At 42.7% G+C, this 16,346-nt stretch overlaps 1 protein-coding gene across 1 annotated transcript; it reads right to left on the bottom strand.

Annotated features, from left to right (window-relative positions):
* Positions 1 to 292: 292 nt before the first annotated feature.
* mtnr1al (melatonin receptor type 1A like) lies at positions 293 to 14,238 on the bottom strand (the record flags this gene model as incomplete). The annotated part of the gene is made up of 2 exons (XM_083786199.1): positions 293 to 1,062; positions 13,941 to 14,238. The coding sequence occupies 2 exons, from the start codon at positions 14,236 to 14,238 to the stop codon at positions 293 to 295; spliced, it is 1,068 nt and encodes a 355-aa protein (XP_083642325.1).
* Positions 14,239 to 16,346: the final 2,108 nt, after the last annotated feature.

Raw genomic sequence — 16,346 nt, 5'->3', positions numbered from 1 at the left:
GCCTAGAATCATAATACCTTGGAATCTGTGAAAAATGAAAATGAAAACCGCTAAACAAAGGGTATTTATTAAATGTAGTATATAATATTTAAATATTACATTATATTTGTTTTCACAGAATCAAAGGTTTTATGGTCATGATTCACCAGGATCCTGGATGGCTTTATTCTAGGCTTAAAACAATTGATATGTAAATACTTTTGTAAATCTCTATGGGTAAAATGAATGGCCGATTTTTCAGTGGAACCACAAAAACCACACCCACTGCTCTGCCCTATAGTCCCTATCCTCTTCAGCAGTGGAACTTGAAGATGATGAGAACGATCCTCTTGTACTCTTTCCTGAAGTTGTGGTTGAGCGCTCCGTACACCACGGCGTTGAGGCAGCTGTTGAAGTACGCCATGAAGTAGCTGCCCGTGAACAGCCACTCGGGGATGGAGCGGCCGAGGCGCGGCTCCAGCGCCACGGCTAGGCCAATGAGGTTGATCGGCGCCCAGCACACGGCGAACAGCACAAACACCACGAACATGGTGAGGAAGTTGCGCACGTCGTGCGGCTTGATGCGCGTCCGCGTGTCCGGCTTGACCCGCCGCCTCACCTGGATGACGAGGATCCAGATCCTCAGGTAGCAGTAGGTGACGATGGCGATGGGCAGCACAAAGTGCACCACCACCACCGTGATGGTGTACGTGGAGCTCACCGACTGGGCGAACGTGCAGGAGTAGACGCGTGGGTCGTACTGCAGCGACTCCACGAACCAGTTGGGCAGCACGGCCAGCAGGGTGAGCAGCCACACCAGCGCCACGTAGCACACCGTGTTGTTGTTGGAGAACAGCCGGTCGTACTTGAGGCTGTGGCAGATGTAGCAGTAGCGGTTGATGGCGATGCCGGTGATGTTGAAGATGGAGCCGATGACGCTGAGGCCCATCAGGAAGCCGCTGATCTGGCAGTGGATGTAGCCGGCGATCCATCCGTCGTGGAAGATGGCCGTCAGCACCAGAGGGTACGGGTACAGCGCCACCACAAGGTCGGCCAGGGCCAGGCTCACCACAAAGGCATTCCCTGCAGACAGATAGACAGACAGACGGGAATAAGTCAGTGTATGCATGTACTGTAGGACTAGTACACATACCATTGTAGCACGTTGTGTGTCGGGGTTCCTCCAATACTCAGGGACACTGTCAGGTAGATCAACAACCTTTTGAATTTCAAGGACAGTTTGATTATGCATTAGGCCACTGTTTGTCAAACAGTGAACTTGAGTAAAAATCTCGAGTGCTTATCAAAATCTCGAATTCTTATCAAACTCATCAACATTGCAACTGTATACGAAAAGCTTGAATTATCCTCTTTCCTCAAAATGTGTTTGTTTAAAAAAGAATCCACTGCAGACATGTTATGAGCTACTTTCTGTCCTTGCAGGTGATTCTTTTTCCAAGTGTTGCAGTTTGGAAGTGCTCGTTAGATATCACTCAACTGCCCTGCGTAGCACCCGTTTTGAATTTGCACATAATGCAGGAGGCTGTAGGACGTTGCTTTACTGAAAACGAGTGCTTCCAAACTCTGATGACAAGAGTATATATATATACAACATACATAGCTATGTTGATATACCATATGCTCAATCAGTGCACACTGCACAGCAGAGAATGGAAAGAACACAACAGGAATGTAACTACTAACACACGCATTGGAAGAGACCACATAATTACTAAACTAAAAAAAACAACCTAAAAATGAGTTCCTCAAACTTGAATTGAATTGCAACTATGGGTCATTAAACAGCAATATTATGAGCCCATCACCTCCAGCTGATTGCATTCGCCATCATTAAAGGCTAATGTATTCCACTATGCAAAGTTATCTCTGTATGGATCCACAGAACTGCAATATCATCAGTCTATATCACTGCGTCCTAATGCATTCATTTGAATGCCCGATATGACATTGTGTGCTTGAAACAGGATGCTGAAGTTGTTCTACCAGTCTGTGGTGCATGGCCAGTGTCCTCTTCTTTGCAGTTGCCTGCTAGATCAACACAGAGGATGCTAACAGACTGAACAAGCTGGTGAAGAAGGTTGCATGGGCTTTATTCTACAGCTGACTCACACACAGATGGTTTTGTGAGTAGGCTGTTTGTGAGTAGAGTTTGTCAGGGAAGAACAGGTGATGTCAGGGGTGAGACATCTACTTAATCAATACCACAATTTGTTACAAGTGAGTATGGATGAGGCCCCAAATGCAGGCGACAGAAGGCAGAGCAATTAAACTTAATTTATTAATAAAACTCAGGAACTTCCATAACTGGGCAAAAGGCAGGTGAATCTCAGAAAACATAATACAGGAACTCACACAACAGGGAACCACGAACCAACACAGGGCTTAAATAGAGACAGGATAACAGGGCACAGGTGAAACCAAAACACAATCAACACTAGAAAAAGTGCCCTTCCGGGCACAGGTCTCCACCAGGTTATCCACAGATCCGTGCAGTTAGAGGTAAAAACACTTTTCGGCCAGTTATAGCGCCACCTTGAGGCTGAGTTGAAATTGTTCATGTGGCATTTCGTCCTCGGCCTAGTGGGAATGTGGGTGCACAATTTCAGGGAAATCACGCGATGTGTTCATGATTTGCAGCATTTTGTTTGAAACTGAGCACTCCTGTGAACTTTGGAAGCCAATCTTAACCAATCAGGATGGAGTCTGATAAATCTGAAAGACCCGTTTCGTTGAATGGCTCTAGAGAGACTGTGTACCAATTTGCGTGATGTTTGGACAAAATCTGTAGGTGTACTGTGCAAAAACTTGTTTTGCACAAAGCGGCCTCCTGGTGGCGCTATAACAGGCCGTTCTGGAAAGTTTGGGGCAGAGGTTCATGGTTGGCATCCAGGGAGTGTGTGTGCAAAATATGGCATCGACCGGGTTAACGGTGGCCGAGATTAGCTGTTCACGGACACACGGACACACGGACACACACACGGACACACGGACACACGGACGGACACGCGGACGGACGGAGTGCAAAACATACTCTCCCCACATGCCTTCGGCCTGGTGGAGACAACTAGGATAGGCTGGGGGACTAACAGGACACAGGTGGAAACACTAACACATCACAAGGTAGACAAGGTACTAGGCAACAGTAACTAGGCAGACAGGAAACACTATAGGAACCAGGAAACACTATAGGAACCAGGAACCATACTACAAAACAAGAAACACAAAACCAAGGCAACAACAGTGTAACAGAAAACCAAAACCAAATAGAACAGTCAGGAACACATGAGCATAGAACAATATAGATCTTACGAAATGACAAACAGTATCTCATATCCAAAACCTAGATGAGGACAGTCAAAGTACACGGTCCGGGGAGCGGGGAGTGGACCGTGACACAATTACTGTTATATGATTTATTTTCTTCCCCCACTACAACACAATGACTATATGAATCACACTGTGTGGTGTGGGTGGTGGCTGATTTATCCATTCATACCTGGCCTGAGTCACACTATTAGAGTGTTGTAAAGACAGCTGCACTGCCTGGCGACAACTACTTTTTCTCCACTAGTACCAATTTCTTGACACACAATTTCTTTCTTTGCAGATTATGCAACGAAATGTTCATTATTTCTCCAGTCCGTCACCCTGACAGAACTCAATTTGAGAATAAAGTAGTACTCTATCATTCTGATAGATTAGTATACTTTAGTTTCCAGACATTAGCAGCGCAGTGTAGTTGAATCAGAACAGGCCCTTTGTAGTGCACTTTTAAAAGGAAATACTTTTAAAGCAATTAACAGAAATACAGTCATTAACCAAGTTAAATAGTTAATATGAATGTAACTTCATACACATGTCGGTGTGCTATATAAATATTATATTAACTACCAACTACTCTGTACCTGTATGGCAGCATATGTTCCATTTGCTCTGGCTTAATTATACCATCGATAAATTACACATTTTATCACTAATATCTTTTATCATACCAGTGGCATTTTATAGACAAAAAGTAAGCTGCTGACACATGAAGACCTCAAATATGTTATAACCGATTCCCACCCTATTGAAAAGCAATTAGATCAGCGCTGTGTCAAAAGTGTGGCCATGCCCGTTTCTGCCTTGTTTTCAAGTGATATAAAAATACATGCATTAAACCAGAAACACATATGAAGGTGTCTTCAGAAGGTGTGAAGGTATGAAGATTCAGAAACAGTTTTTCCCCTCAGTTATTATTCTGTTGAACTCTAAATCCAAGTGATAAAATGCCTCCCCCCTGCCGAACATTATAGAAATAGCTATTTGTTCACTTTGGCATCAGGAACTTTATGAACTATTTTGCTGTCGTCTCCTCCGCTTTGTTTGCCTTTTCTGCCTTTATTGATAGATTGAAAGTAATCTGACAGGAAATGGGGAGAGAGATGGGAGTGAAGACACATGGCAAAGGTCGTCGGGATCGGGAGTTGAACCCGCAGCACGCCGTCAGGCTGGCTCAGCAGCCTAGAGGTGCCCAGACGGTTGAGCTAACTGTCCGGGCCTCACTCTGCTTTATTATGTCTTAATCCCACTTTATGTTATGAATAAAATAAAACTGCTCAAAATGCTCCACCATGCTCTGACCCAGTTAGGCTAAAACCTTTCTTTTGGCTGCTGCTTCTTCTTAACACACTCACACTAACAACACTTAATGGGACATTTCACCGCTGGAAGAAACTGCAGTCACTAATAGTAGATAACAGTATCACAATTTGAAATGTGCACCCTATGGCCAGAAAAATAATGAAGTCTGTATGTTTGACTAGTGTTTGACTGGATAGCTGAATTCATACAATGACCATAATGCTTTGGTATACTGCCTCTCCTTGTGGAGAGGGGGGAGGCTGCATGGAAGTGTGACTTGTAGTCCAGGAAGGAAGTGAGACCACATTTTCACGACAACATTTGGTCATGACTAAAATATCTAAAAACGCATATTACACACATAGAAACCCTAGGAAATTGTTTCTTGTGTCCTAAACATAATTAAAATAAGAGTAGCCTGGTGACTCACTGTTTTAAGACACTCTCCACATGTTCCCAAGCGCCTACATCTAGGTTCTATTTCCACCAAGGATGGACTGCAAAGCATGTTTTGAAGATTAACACTAGCACTACAGCCGTGGTTATAGGTGAAATGTTTTGTTGTGACGGGACTGGACTTCATAGGTTGATTCACAGGAAATAAAGTGGTATTTTTTCCATACCTATCCATTTGTTTATATTCTATATACCTATACTAAAGTTCTAACTTCGTAAAGCTGTAACAATGAGCTATGCCACCAATGTCAGCAACACTGCCAAGCACATTCCTGTGATTGACACTTCTCTGCATGTCTGCCTACAAAGAGTAATTAATGGAGCTTAGCATCAATGCCATTCAAGTACCATTCAATATGCATTAGTCTACATTGATTTTTGCTCATTATTAAGAGTTCTCTCCATTACCATTCCTGACAGCAACTCTCCCCCTCTTATGGGATATTGTACATAACAAAGCTGGGGGCTCCAGAGAGAAAGCGGGTGTGACGGTAGACGGGTGAGGGTTGGGGTCTGGGGTTGTTAGCTGACATTCATAATGTATTTCTTCCTAGATTTGTCTTTATTAGCACGCCCACCCCGTATTACTATTCCCAATAACAGACTCACCAGTAGCCTACACGATGGGAGAGAGATGAGTCTTATTCCCTGCCACGAACAGTATAATATCCACTTAAACCCCATACCTCATTGACCAGGGTTCCCCAGCTGGCTCTCTACTTTCTCTTTTTCCCCATCTACAGTACACCAAATATAATTGCTGAGAATAGCTGATGTACAAGTTCACACAGTTTTTTTCCATATAGCATCACCCACTCTTTTGAACAAAGTGAAGCAAAAGTGAAGAAAGACTGGCTTGCAAGGATACACCCACGGAAACTATAAGCACAAAGTCGTGGTTAATTTATTGAGGCAGGACCATAGACTGTAAAAAATATGGACAAAGCGTTCCCCGGGTCTAACATGGACTTTTATATGAACTTTCAGGAGTTTCAGGCTTCACAAAATATCTGTCTGACTGCCCCCCTGGAGGGCAGGACAGAAGGGAGAACCTTTTAATTACAGCAGTTGACTATTGTCTGCTGAATACTACACAACTTGAGTCTGATATATCAGTTATGAGTGTACGTGCACACACACACATGCACACTTTTAAGACACAAGTGTCTACCTGAGACGGAAACACATGCGTAGTTATATGTGACCTTCTCTTCCTTATTATTATGCCATACATTGGCATTTCTGTTATATATGAATGTGCGACAAAACCGTGGGCATATTTTTCACTTGTAGTGCAATAAGTGCATAGATGCTCTGGCTTTGACCCTACAGTATATCAATTTGCCATTATACTGTATGCAGAGTGGGGAAAAGACCATTAACTGAAGTTCATTGTTCATCTCTAGCTCTCTGGAGCATATAGGTTGACAAAATGACAAATGTGAAAAATGCTAAACCACAAGCCTTCGCCAATCACATGTTTATGGCTCCAATTTTGTGTTTGTTATAAAGTGTTTGGACAGTGTTATGGAGTAGTTGTATATCTACCCGTCTTGGTTTTCATAATTTAACCATAAGGGTGAACAGGCCAGAACTGTTAACTTGTAGGACATCCATCAGAACAGCTTTTGTGGGACAGTGCAGGAAACATGGGAAAGGGAGACACTTGACTTAAGCCCTTTGCTCCTCTAGGGTCCATAGGCCGTTGACAAATGTCCTCCATTTCACTCAGCTTTCAGCCGTTCTTTCGAGATCTCCCCAGTTTAGGCCACTCTGTGCCATTTCTGCCTCGATACTTCTTCTCCAGCTGTTCCTGGGGCGACCTCGTTTCCTTTTTCCTTGGGGGTTCCATTTCAGGTGACAGTGACATTTAGTTACGCTACTGGTAGTGTTGTTATTTGGTCTGTGCATGAGCGATCTTTCCTGAAACCTGCTTGCTGGTCCCGGAGCCTCTTGTCCACAGCTTCCTGGAGACGGTTAAGGATTTTCCTCATCCCAAATTCTCCTAAAGAGGCTGTGGAGCATGTCAGTGGATGTGTTTATGTCCATTTTAAGGGCTTCAGGTGGAATATTGCCGGTTTTCTGTTGCTTGATTGCAGCTTTTATTTCAGCTGTTGTTGGTCTGTGACACTTGATTTTTAGTGGTAGCCTGGCCTTATATTAGGGATATCTGGCTGTTCTGCTGGTGGTGGCCTGTTCAAAACCTCTTTGAAGTGCTCTACCCATCTTTCGAGCTGTTCCTCTGGGGTTGAAAGCAGTTGGCCATTCTTGTCTGTGATTGGTTTGTTGCCATGTCGATACGTTCCAGACAGCTTCCTTGTGATGTTGTACAATTCCTTCATGTTCCTTTGAGCCGCTGCGAGTTCTGCCTCCTTGGCTAACCTCTCTACCTGTGATCTCTTGTCCCTCCTGATGTTCTGTTGCACTTCCTTATGGCACCTGTTGTACTCCTTTTGTGTCGAGGCTTTTTCCGCTCTTGTTCTTGAGTTGTTTTTTCTTTCAGTTCTCTCCTCTGCTGGATTATGTTGAGTGTTTCTGGTGTTATCCATTCCTTGTGTTTTTGGGATCTTCTCCCCAAGGCCTCATGTTGAGCTCCAAGCAGCTTTCAAGTGATCCCACTCCTCATTCATTGTCCATCCTTCCATCTTTCCTAGCTGTAGCTCTGCGTTTTTCTTCGAGAGGATATCCTTGAACTGCTCTGTCACTTGAGCATTGCTGAGAGATTCAGTGTTGTATTTCGCTCTTTGACCTTTAGCCCGTTGACATCTCTTCAATCTTAGCTTGAATTTCCCTACCAGGAGATGGTGATCTGAGACTGCATCTGCCCCTCTTCTTGCCCTAACATCTTCCATGGCTCTTCTGAACTTTTTGTGACACATCTTGTGGTGGAATGCACTACCCCCAATCACTAGATTATTGTTTACACAGGTCTCCGCAAAGATCTCGCCGTTCTCATTAATTCACCCTACTCCATGTTTTCCCATCACTGCCTCGTATCCCTCGTTTTGGCCTCCAATCTTGGTGTTAAAGTCCCCCATCAGGATAACAAGGTCTCTGGCTCTATATTGAGCACAGAGACAGCAGGCCAGCAGTTAAGTGACAGCTGGCCACAAACCGTGTTTGTAAGTGCCTGTATATCATCATGGACAACTCATCCACAAAGTCAAGAATGTCCTTCAGTTCTTGGTTGCTAAAGCAGTGAACCAAAAGAGAAATTAAACGTTTGCCCCAGATCCAAACTAGTGAAAATAGTAGTATCTACTATTTTAGAGATCTGCTATTTTCATTTGTCTTAAACTTAGTCTTTTAAACTTACTTTTTTTATTAACGGAAATAGTATTATTATTAAACAATGTTTGTTTTTTAAAACATTTAAAACAAAAGTTGCAGCGATCACTCACATACTGCAGTATTATGCTACATCAGCATATCCTAATAGAAATGTGCCACGTATCTGCGTGCGTGCGTGTGTGTATGGTTGTAATGCACGTAACTCGAGAACCATTTGACCCACCGACTTCACATTCGACACACGTGTTCCAAACCCCCACAAGGAGTGCAGTGCCAGGTATCGAGTCGGTCGGACCCACGGTTCTCTAGAACCACCACAAAAGGCTCTGGTCAGGTCTGCCAGTGGGCCTAATGAGGCCAACTCCTTTCACCTGTGCAATTTCCAGCCTCTGCCTCACCCAATTGAGGCTCAACCGATCAGGCTCTGCCAGTGGGCCGTATTGATTGCCAAGTACACTTTTCAGTTTGCAGTCTTCACACACAGGCACATACACAGATCTCCATGTAGGACACCGGCTGACAGTTTAAACGGGTGCTATGACAACGTATATCATTAGATTCCGAAGTTGCATCATTTCCAAGTAGGCCAGTTGCCGACTGCGACGGGCACGTACAGGTCTAGTGTTTATAATTCAGTATGTTTTGTATCCAGAAATGATGGAGAGGTCACAGCTTTTTTGGGGGGTGGTGGGGTGGGGGTTGCGAGTCTATAAAATAGGTTTATGATGATCATTTTCTCCATGTTAATGTTTTCTGGGCTGTAGTCCAATTTTTTTTCGCATCATGTAATTTGAGGATGCCATGATGCGAAAAAAAATTGGATCATATCTGTGACATTTAGAGCCAGTCAATAAGTATGCAGTGTGGATATGGCTAGAGCTTTGCTGAGCTGTGGAAAGGTTGAGAGATAATAATCTAGCCAGCTTTGAAATCAATGACAAGCTTCACTCACAACTCATGCAGTGGATTGATTTCCAGTGAACACAAGATTTCAGTCAATTAGAGAGTGAGTGTGTGAATTTCTGAGTTTCTCCAAAGGTTCTGGGAATTTAAAAAAGCAACCTGATCCTTGACATTTCTGTGAGTGCACAGTAGAACAGATTAGATCAGAGAACAGCAGATCAGAGTACAACACAACAGATCAATGTGCAACAGCACAGAACACAGTAGAACAGATTAGATCAGAGAACAACAGATCAGAGAACAACAAAACAGATCAATGTGCAACAGCACAGAACACAAAAGTGGAAAGTTCCTGGTGACCAGTTTCCTGGGGAGATATAAAAGCGTTGCATCATAAACAGTCACTGCATTTAACTTGCATGTAACTTTTCAGGAAATGGATAACCTGTGTCCCAAATGGATCCAATGTATTTATGCGGACTTGACAGGTAATCAGTTTAGGAGTTTCTTTGGAGAGATGAGATTCATGGTATGTCAGATCTGCCTTGTCTGACATTGACATGATGATTTACTGGGACAGATATAGGTGCATCTCTAATGATACAGTAATTTGTTTCTGACAAGACATGCAGATGGAGAGAGGAGAGTACAGTAACACATGGGATATGGGTATGTATCCACATGTATCCCCCCCCCCCCCCCCCCCCACACACACACACACACACACAATTGAATCGAGCAGAAAGGGTAGGTGAGTGAAAGAGAAGAAAAGTCTTTAGATAAGGTTGATACTGTATACGTAGGTACAGTACAGAGACATGAGGAGAGGTGAAGAATGAGTTCCTTTTCTTTGGCGTGAGCGAGTCAGGGTTTGATTAGTAAAAGAAAAGAAATTTGGAAAGAGGAAGGTAGAGGGGGATATTCTTTTAACCACTATACTTCCCTGCCCTATACTTATAGTCATATAACAAAAAGCTAAAATAGCTGATCTACAAGCTCACAATGTGAGCCCTGGGTTCAGTGGGTTCCTGTCTATGCATGGTATGCATGGTCTGTGTCACTGTCACATTGGTTAAGGCTCACTACAGTGTAGGCTTCAGATGTTAATGCTCAGTGGTATGCAGATTTGAACACGAGTGACAGTTACTAAATTATCTTGGATAGATGAACTATAACTAACTCTCCTCCCCACTCTGTTTCACTCTCCAACGATCTCCCTCTCGAAACACATTTGTCAGGCATATAGATAGACTACTATGTTCTTTGAAAATTGGAGGAATTCTTCAACAGATTTTAATTGATGTCAGGCGGTCTTTTGTCTTTTTAGACTTTTTAGACTTTTCCTTTCTTAAAGGATCACCACTTGTCAACCTATCTTCATATAATAGGTCCTCACTAATAATCATGATAAAATGGCACAGTTTTTTTTTACTCAGTCTGTGTCTCATAGGAGGGCTGTGGGCAGTTTAGAAACCCGTCCACCGGTGACATCATCGATGGGGAATCCAAGCTAATAGAAACTGCAGGGATTTCTAGTCCTGAAAAGTTCCAATGCGATAATGGAAGCCATCGTTCTCACGATAATAAAAATGTAAAAGAAATATTGTTTAAAACAAATCTGCCTAACGATGGTGTCACTGGTGGACGGGTTTCTGAACTGCCCACAGCTCTCCTAGGAGACACAGACCGAGTAGAAAACAATTGTGGAATTTTATCATGATTAGTGAGGACCAATTATATGAAGATAGGTTGAAAAGTGGTGAAGTGGTCCTTTAATGTACACAGTCCTGAGGAATTGTCAAGTCAAGTGCTTGCATTCATTATCCTCATCGAGTTGCTGGTTTAAATCCCTGGAATTATACCAGCCAGGGATTTAAACTGGCAACTTATTTTTTTTTAATCAAACACGCACACATAAAATTATAGCCTATACCCGATTCCACCCTGTGTAACCCCAACCATTTAAATATATGAGAATTCTAAGAAATATTGCATAACATGTGAAGATGTGTACAGAAAATGGCTCATGAATATTGATAAACATTCTTAGAATTAGCTCGGCTTGGCTAATGACAGGGCATGCCCCTTGCACATCTTACAAAGTGCTTTTAATAAGCTATCGTATAGTGGTTGTCCATGCATGCTGCTGAATGAGCCATAACAATTAGAATGCTAATAAATTGATTTCCTCTCCACGTGTGACGGTCCCTAAGTGATGTGAGTGACTATGCAAGGCGTTTGACCAACGGCAACCGATTGCCCTTGTCCTACAAGCCTTTAGAAATTAGATTTTTAACCATGCAGCTAAGATAATAACCTTTTTTATCATTTTAATTAATTGTATTGTCTGTATTATGTATTGTTTTGTTGTATTGTCCGTTGAAATGCAATAAATATATTGTTAAAAAAAAAAGATAATAACCTTTTATACTTTTACACTATAGGCTAAGATATTTTATTCTATATGGCAAATCTGTTTATTTGCTCGGTTTAAGTGCCAGGACCGTAATCCCGTTTTATGGACGTCTTTGCAATGGGTGCCACGGACGACAAGACGTAATTAAAAAAACAAAACAAAAAACATTTTTTTTTTTTTTTTTACAATTGTTTTTTTAAAAGTCCTCTCTTTCTTTATAATGGGAGAATTGGCACTCAGAGCCTAAACTGGTGACCACCAGGTGGCGCTGAAGGAGTTAATTTAGCCTATAGTCTAGTAGCCAGCCCATAGAGCCCCATTGTGAACCCGGACATGTTGAGTACACCAAGGTTTTATGTTAGAAATGTTTAGTATGGGTCCCCAGCATGTAGAAACTGCCGGATGCTACCTTGCATATGTTGAGCAATTTTCAGAATTGGCATAATATGTGACCATACCATTACCAACCTATAGAAATATTAAAAATATAAAATATTCAAAATTTCATGTGCTTTATGTAGCATGTGATGTGTCAAACTAGGGGGTTTTCATGATGCTGAATCCATTCCAAGCATTAGTTTTGCAAAAAAACACGAATTAGTCTCAAAACGGCCAATGCCGTCATCACAAATAGATGATGTCAGCACAGGCAAGTGGGCATGCAATAGTTTTTGCAAAACTAATGCTTGGAATGGATTCAGCATCATGAAAACCCCCTAGTTTGACATGTCACATGCTAGATAAAGCATGATGAAATTTTGAATATTTTGCCTTCTATAGGTTGTTAATGGTATGGTCACATATTATGCCAATTATGAAAATTGCTCCAACATATGCAAGTTAGCATCCGGCAGTTTCTACATGCTGGGGACCCATACTAAACATTTATAACATAAAACGTTGGTGTACTCAACATGTCCAGGTTCACAATGGGGCTCTATGGGCTAGACTATTAGGCCTCTACTCCACAATTAAGGGTGTTATGAACATACTGTGGACGTGGAACAATCATGATACTTCACACAGTAGCCTATACTCCAGGTTTTCTGGTTTCAGTTATGTGACACTACAACTGAAGATACACTTTCTAGGGCTGGCGAAGAGAAAAGTTTCTATAGGGCTGGCGAAGAGAAAAGTTTCAGGGAAGCTTCTTAGGCTTTTTCTTTTCTGCTTCAAAATGAATCCATTGATTCAAACGTATGTTGAAAAGTGATATCATGTATCAATCAGACCAGTTGGAGCAGATCGAGTGAGCCGATCGGCGATCGATAGATCCTATATTAGCCCCTTCCTATACACAGGTTTAATGTTTGTCGTTAGTTCAATGTTTTGTTTTGACAATGAAGGGAAAATGTACAATGTAAAATGTAAAATGTGTGTCATTTACGTCATATTTTCTCTTCATTGTTAAGGGAGTTTAATGTTTGTTTTACATCACCATTACATCACCTAATCAACATGAGTTAGACTTTAATATATTAGAGCCCCTCACTTCACACGGTTGTGATTATATATATATGGTCCTCACATCACATCTCACATGACATTCCTGGCTCTAACATGCATTATCCATGCATTTGTGCATGCAGCGAGCCAGGTCTATCCCGTAGGCTACTTTTAATGCGTTTTCGTGCGCGCAATTCCCCCTATAGACTCGAGTCATTCACCAATTAAGGACGGTGGGTGTGGGGTTGTGTGGGGTTCGGTCTGTCGGTTTATTAGATGAGAGAACATGAGCAGTTGATGAGGAAAAAAGAGTTGGCATGCGATTGCGAGCTAACAAATGAGAGATGACAATCAACAGTTCACACTTTACAGGTTGGAAGCTAAAAACACAACTGTGGGGCTGTGCATTGTTTTAAAGTTTAAAGGTGAAGCAAAGGAATTCCAATCTATTCCAGTAGCTCCCAGACATTTCAGCCCGTGTCCCAAAAGAGAAAATTAGGTGTTTGCCCCAAACTAACAGATATGCAAGCTTTTTCCACTATGCCTACTATTAAACATTTGTTTTCTAATTTCTGAGCCCCTCCTATATACAGGTTTAATGTTGGTTTTAAAAACGCCATTGACAATGAAGGGAAAATTTACATCTTGCCCATAAACACACATATATAAAAAATAAAATAGTAGGCTATTCTATTAATTTAAAACTAAATATAGGAAACAAAAAATAAAGGGACCCATATAGAAATGTGCAGTGTTTGGGAAACCGTGATCTATTCTATTCCTTAAATGGAGCTGCAGCCTATACCTGCTTTCCTGAGTTTTCGGTTCCTGAAGACGGATACGATCACCAACAGGTTCCCGATGATATCCACCACTATGGTGGTGATCAGCACGCTGGACAGCAGAGGGCCGACCCAGGGGAAGTGCCGGTCCTCTGCCTCTCCTGCCGTGGCGTTCCGCGGACCCGCGGTCCCTTCCAGTGCCGCCATGGAGGCATCGTCCTCCAGCGGCCGGGACATGAGCTGCGGCAGGAACCGGGCGTTGAGGACCTGCATCGGGCTGCCGAGCCGGGTCCGTCCTGCTCCATAGTAGTACGACTGCATTTTAGGTGGTCGCCCACCGCGTCGCCCTTGGCGACGACTGCGATGCGAAGTGGTGTCCGTTAAGATTAAAAGTTTCCAAACAAGCCATGGCAAGTGCTTCAACCGATTCGTCTGTTATATAGGTCTATAGTCGGCCAATAGTTCTGTTATCTTAAGTAGGACAAAGTTATATAAAAAAAGGCAGTTACAGAGTCAGTGAAAGGTTTGTGAATGGGTTCATTTTCAGCTTCAAATTCATGCTAAAATATTTCAGGAACATGGAAACAGGCAGCAAAATGCAATATTTCACCACGATATCATTTAGCTCCTGTTTTGATTGATAAAACTGTATTTGGAAAAACTCAATCTTCTCTATGGAACGATTGTTCTCCCTCCGGGTTTTCGATTTCATTCATAGATCTGTCGCTTAATTCATAAATCCAAGCCCCCATTCAAGCGCTGTAGATTCCGCCTTGGCGTCCGTTCACACTGAAGAAAGCTTAGGACTGGAGAACAACTTTAGGCTACTATACGGAGTACTAAGTAGTTGCAGGTGCGTGTGTCTGTAGCAGGAAGGCGCATTGGTCGCTATGAAAGTCAACGAAATACGCCCACTTTCTATCATCTCTCTCGCTCTCTCTCTCTCTCTCGCTCTCTCTCGCCGCTGTTGCGCGTTTTCACTTGTCTCGTGTAATGAATGAGTGGAGGCAGGCACGCGCATCACGTTCCATTCCATCCTTCTCATTAACCCTTCTCTGTTTGGACTATGTCTGCAAGTGATTGATTGAATACTATTTTTAGCAGTTTGGAAATTGTACAGAGGTAGTATGGTAAAGCCTATAGGGGCTTAGTTGTTCCCATAGTGAGTTAACCAATAGACACGCGTGTAAAGGTGATTCTACACTACAGTAGTAGCACATTCCTTCGTCTCGTCATCTGCGACCGGTGTGTGTTGGGCTTCAGTCAGTGCACTGAGTGCAGTAGGCTAGGCTACGCACTGTGCTGTCCTCTCTATTGCCTCTGTTGGACCCTTCTTATCTTTGTATCTCTCTCTAGCAGTGGTGGAATAAGTGCCCACATTTTTATTTATTTAAGTAAAAGTATCAATACTGCCATGCATGAAATTGAAAACACTGTCAAGTAAATGTCCGGAATTAAAAATGTACTTGAGTACATGGCATGCATATACTACAGTGGCGTGCACAGACTGACATTTTGAGGAGCAAGTGCTCAAGTGAAAAAGGTGCACCTTGTGCGGGATTTATAGATTTTGGGCCATAAATAATATATTAGCTGCTTTTAATCCAGGATTGGTCGGTCCACCATGTGCGGCATGTGCTAAAAATTAAGTTTACAACACTCGATTTAAGTCTCACCTTCCTTGGATCTGGACAAGGTATAGAGCGCTGAAGTCCTGACGTCACTGTCAGTAGAGGGCGCCAGTCCACAGGTTCGTGTACTTTTTATTTGCATTGAAATCCCCATAGGGGGATTTTAGATCTCTTCATATAAGAACTGTGTTTGAAAAATAAACCGATCATCCCGGCCTTTTCACTCATATGGATATGAAGCATCGACTGAAGGTGGAAATGTACAAATATACCCAAAGAGTACACAATAAGCGCTAGAAACGAGTCAAACAACCCAGAGACTACATTTCCCGGTAGGCGGGGTGGCTGCAGCTGCCTGTCGCACAACAGAAACAACAGTATGAATGGACATCATTAACGACGCACAGCCACCCCCCTGACAGAAAGGCCAGCATGATCGTTCTTTTTATAGAGGTATCTAAAGAGCAAAAAGTACGTTTCTGAACATGCCAAATATCGTGAGACTGTCCACCATTTCCTGTCTGGCAGCATATGAAATGTAGTTATTGTCTCTGGACATGGGGCTGTTAATTGTGGAATCAATTAGGGTTGGTATACGGTTCAGTGGGAGGGGCCTATAGCCTATTTAAGAAGGGGGACCTGCCACTGTCCAGCAGTCGATGTAAGGCTGTAGTGGAGGAAAAACCAGGAGGGCCAACCTGTTCAGCCATTGTATATAGTTTTGCTGTGTTTTGTTCGAACACCATTTTTGCCTTGGGACTTTGGAAAAGGTGAATATAAAACTGTTTGATTTTGCTA

Source organism: Protomyctophum parallelum (assembly GCF_964188405.1).
Source record: "Protomyctophum parallelum genome assembly, chromosome: 16".
Lineage (NCBI taxonomy): Eukaryota > Metazoa > Chordata > Actinopteri > Myctophiformes > Myctophidae > Protomyctophum > Protomyctophum parallelum.
The sequence above is the reverse complement of the archived record's forward strand: the minus strand, read 5'-3'. Positions and strand labels throughout refer to the sequence as shown.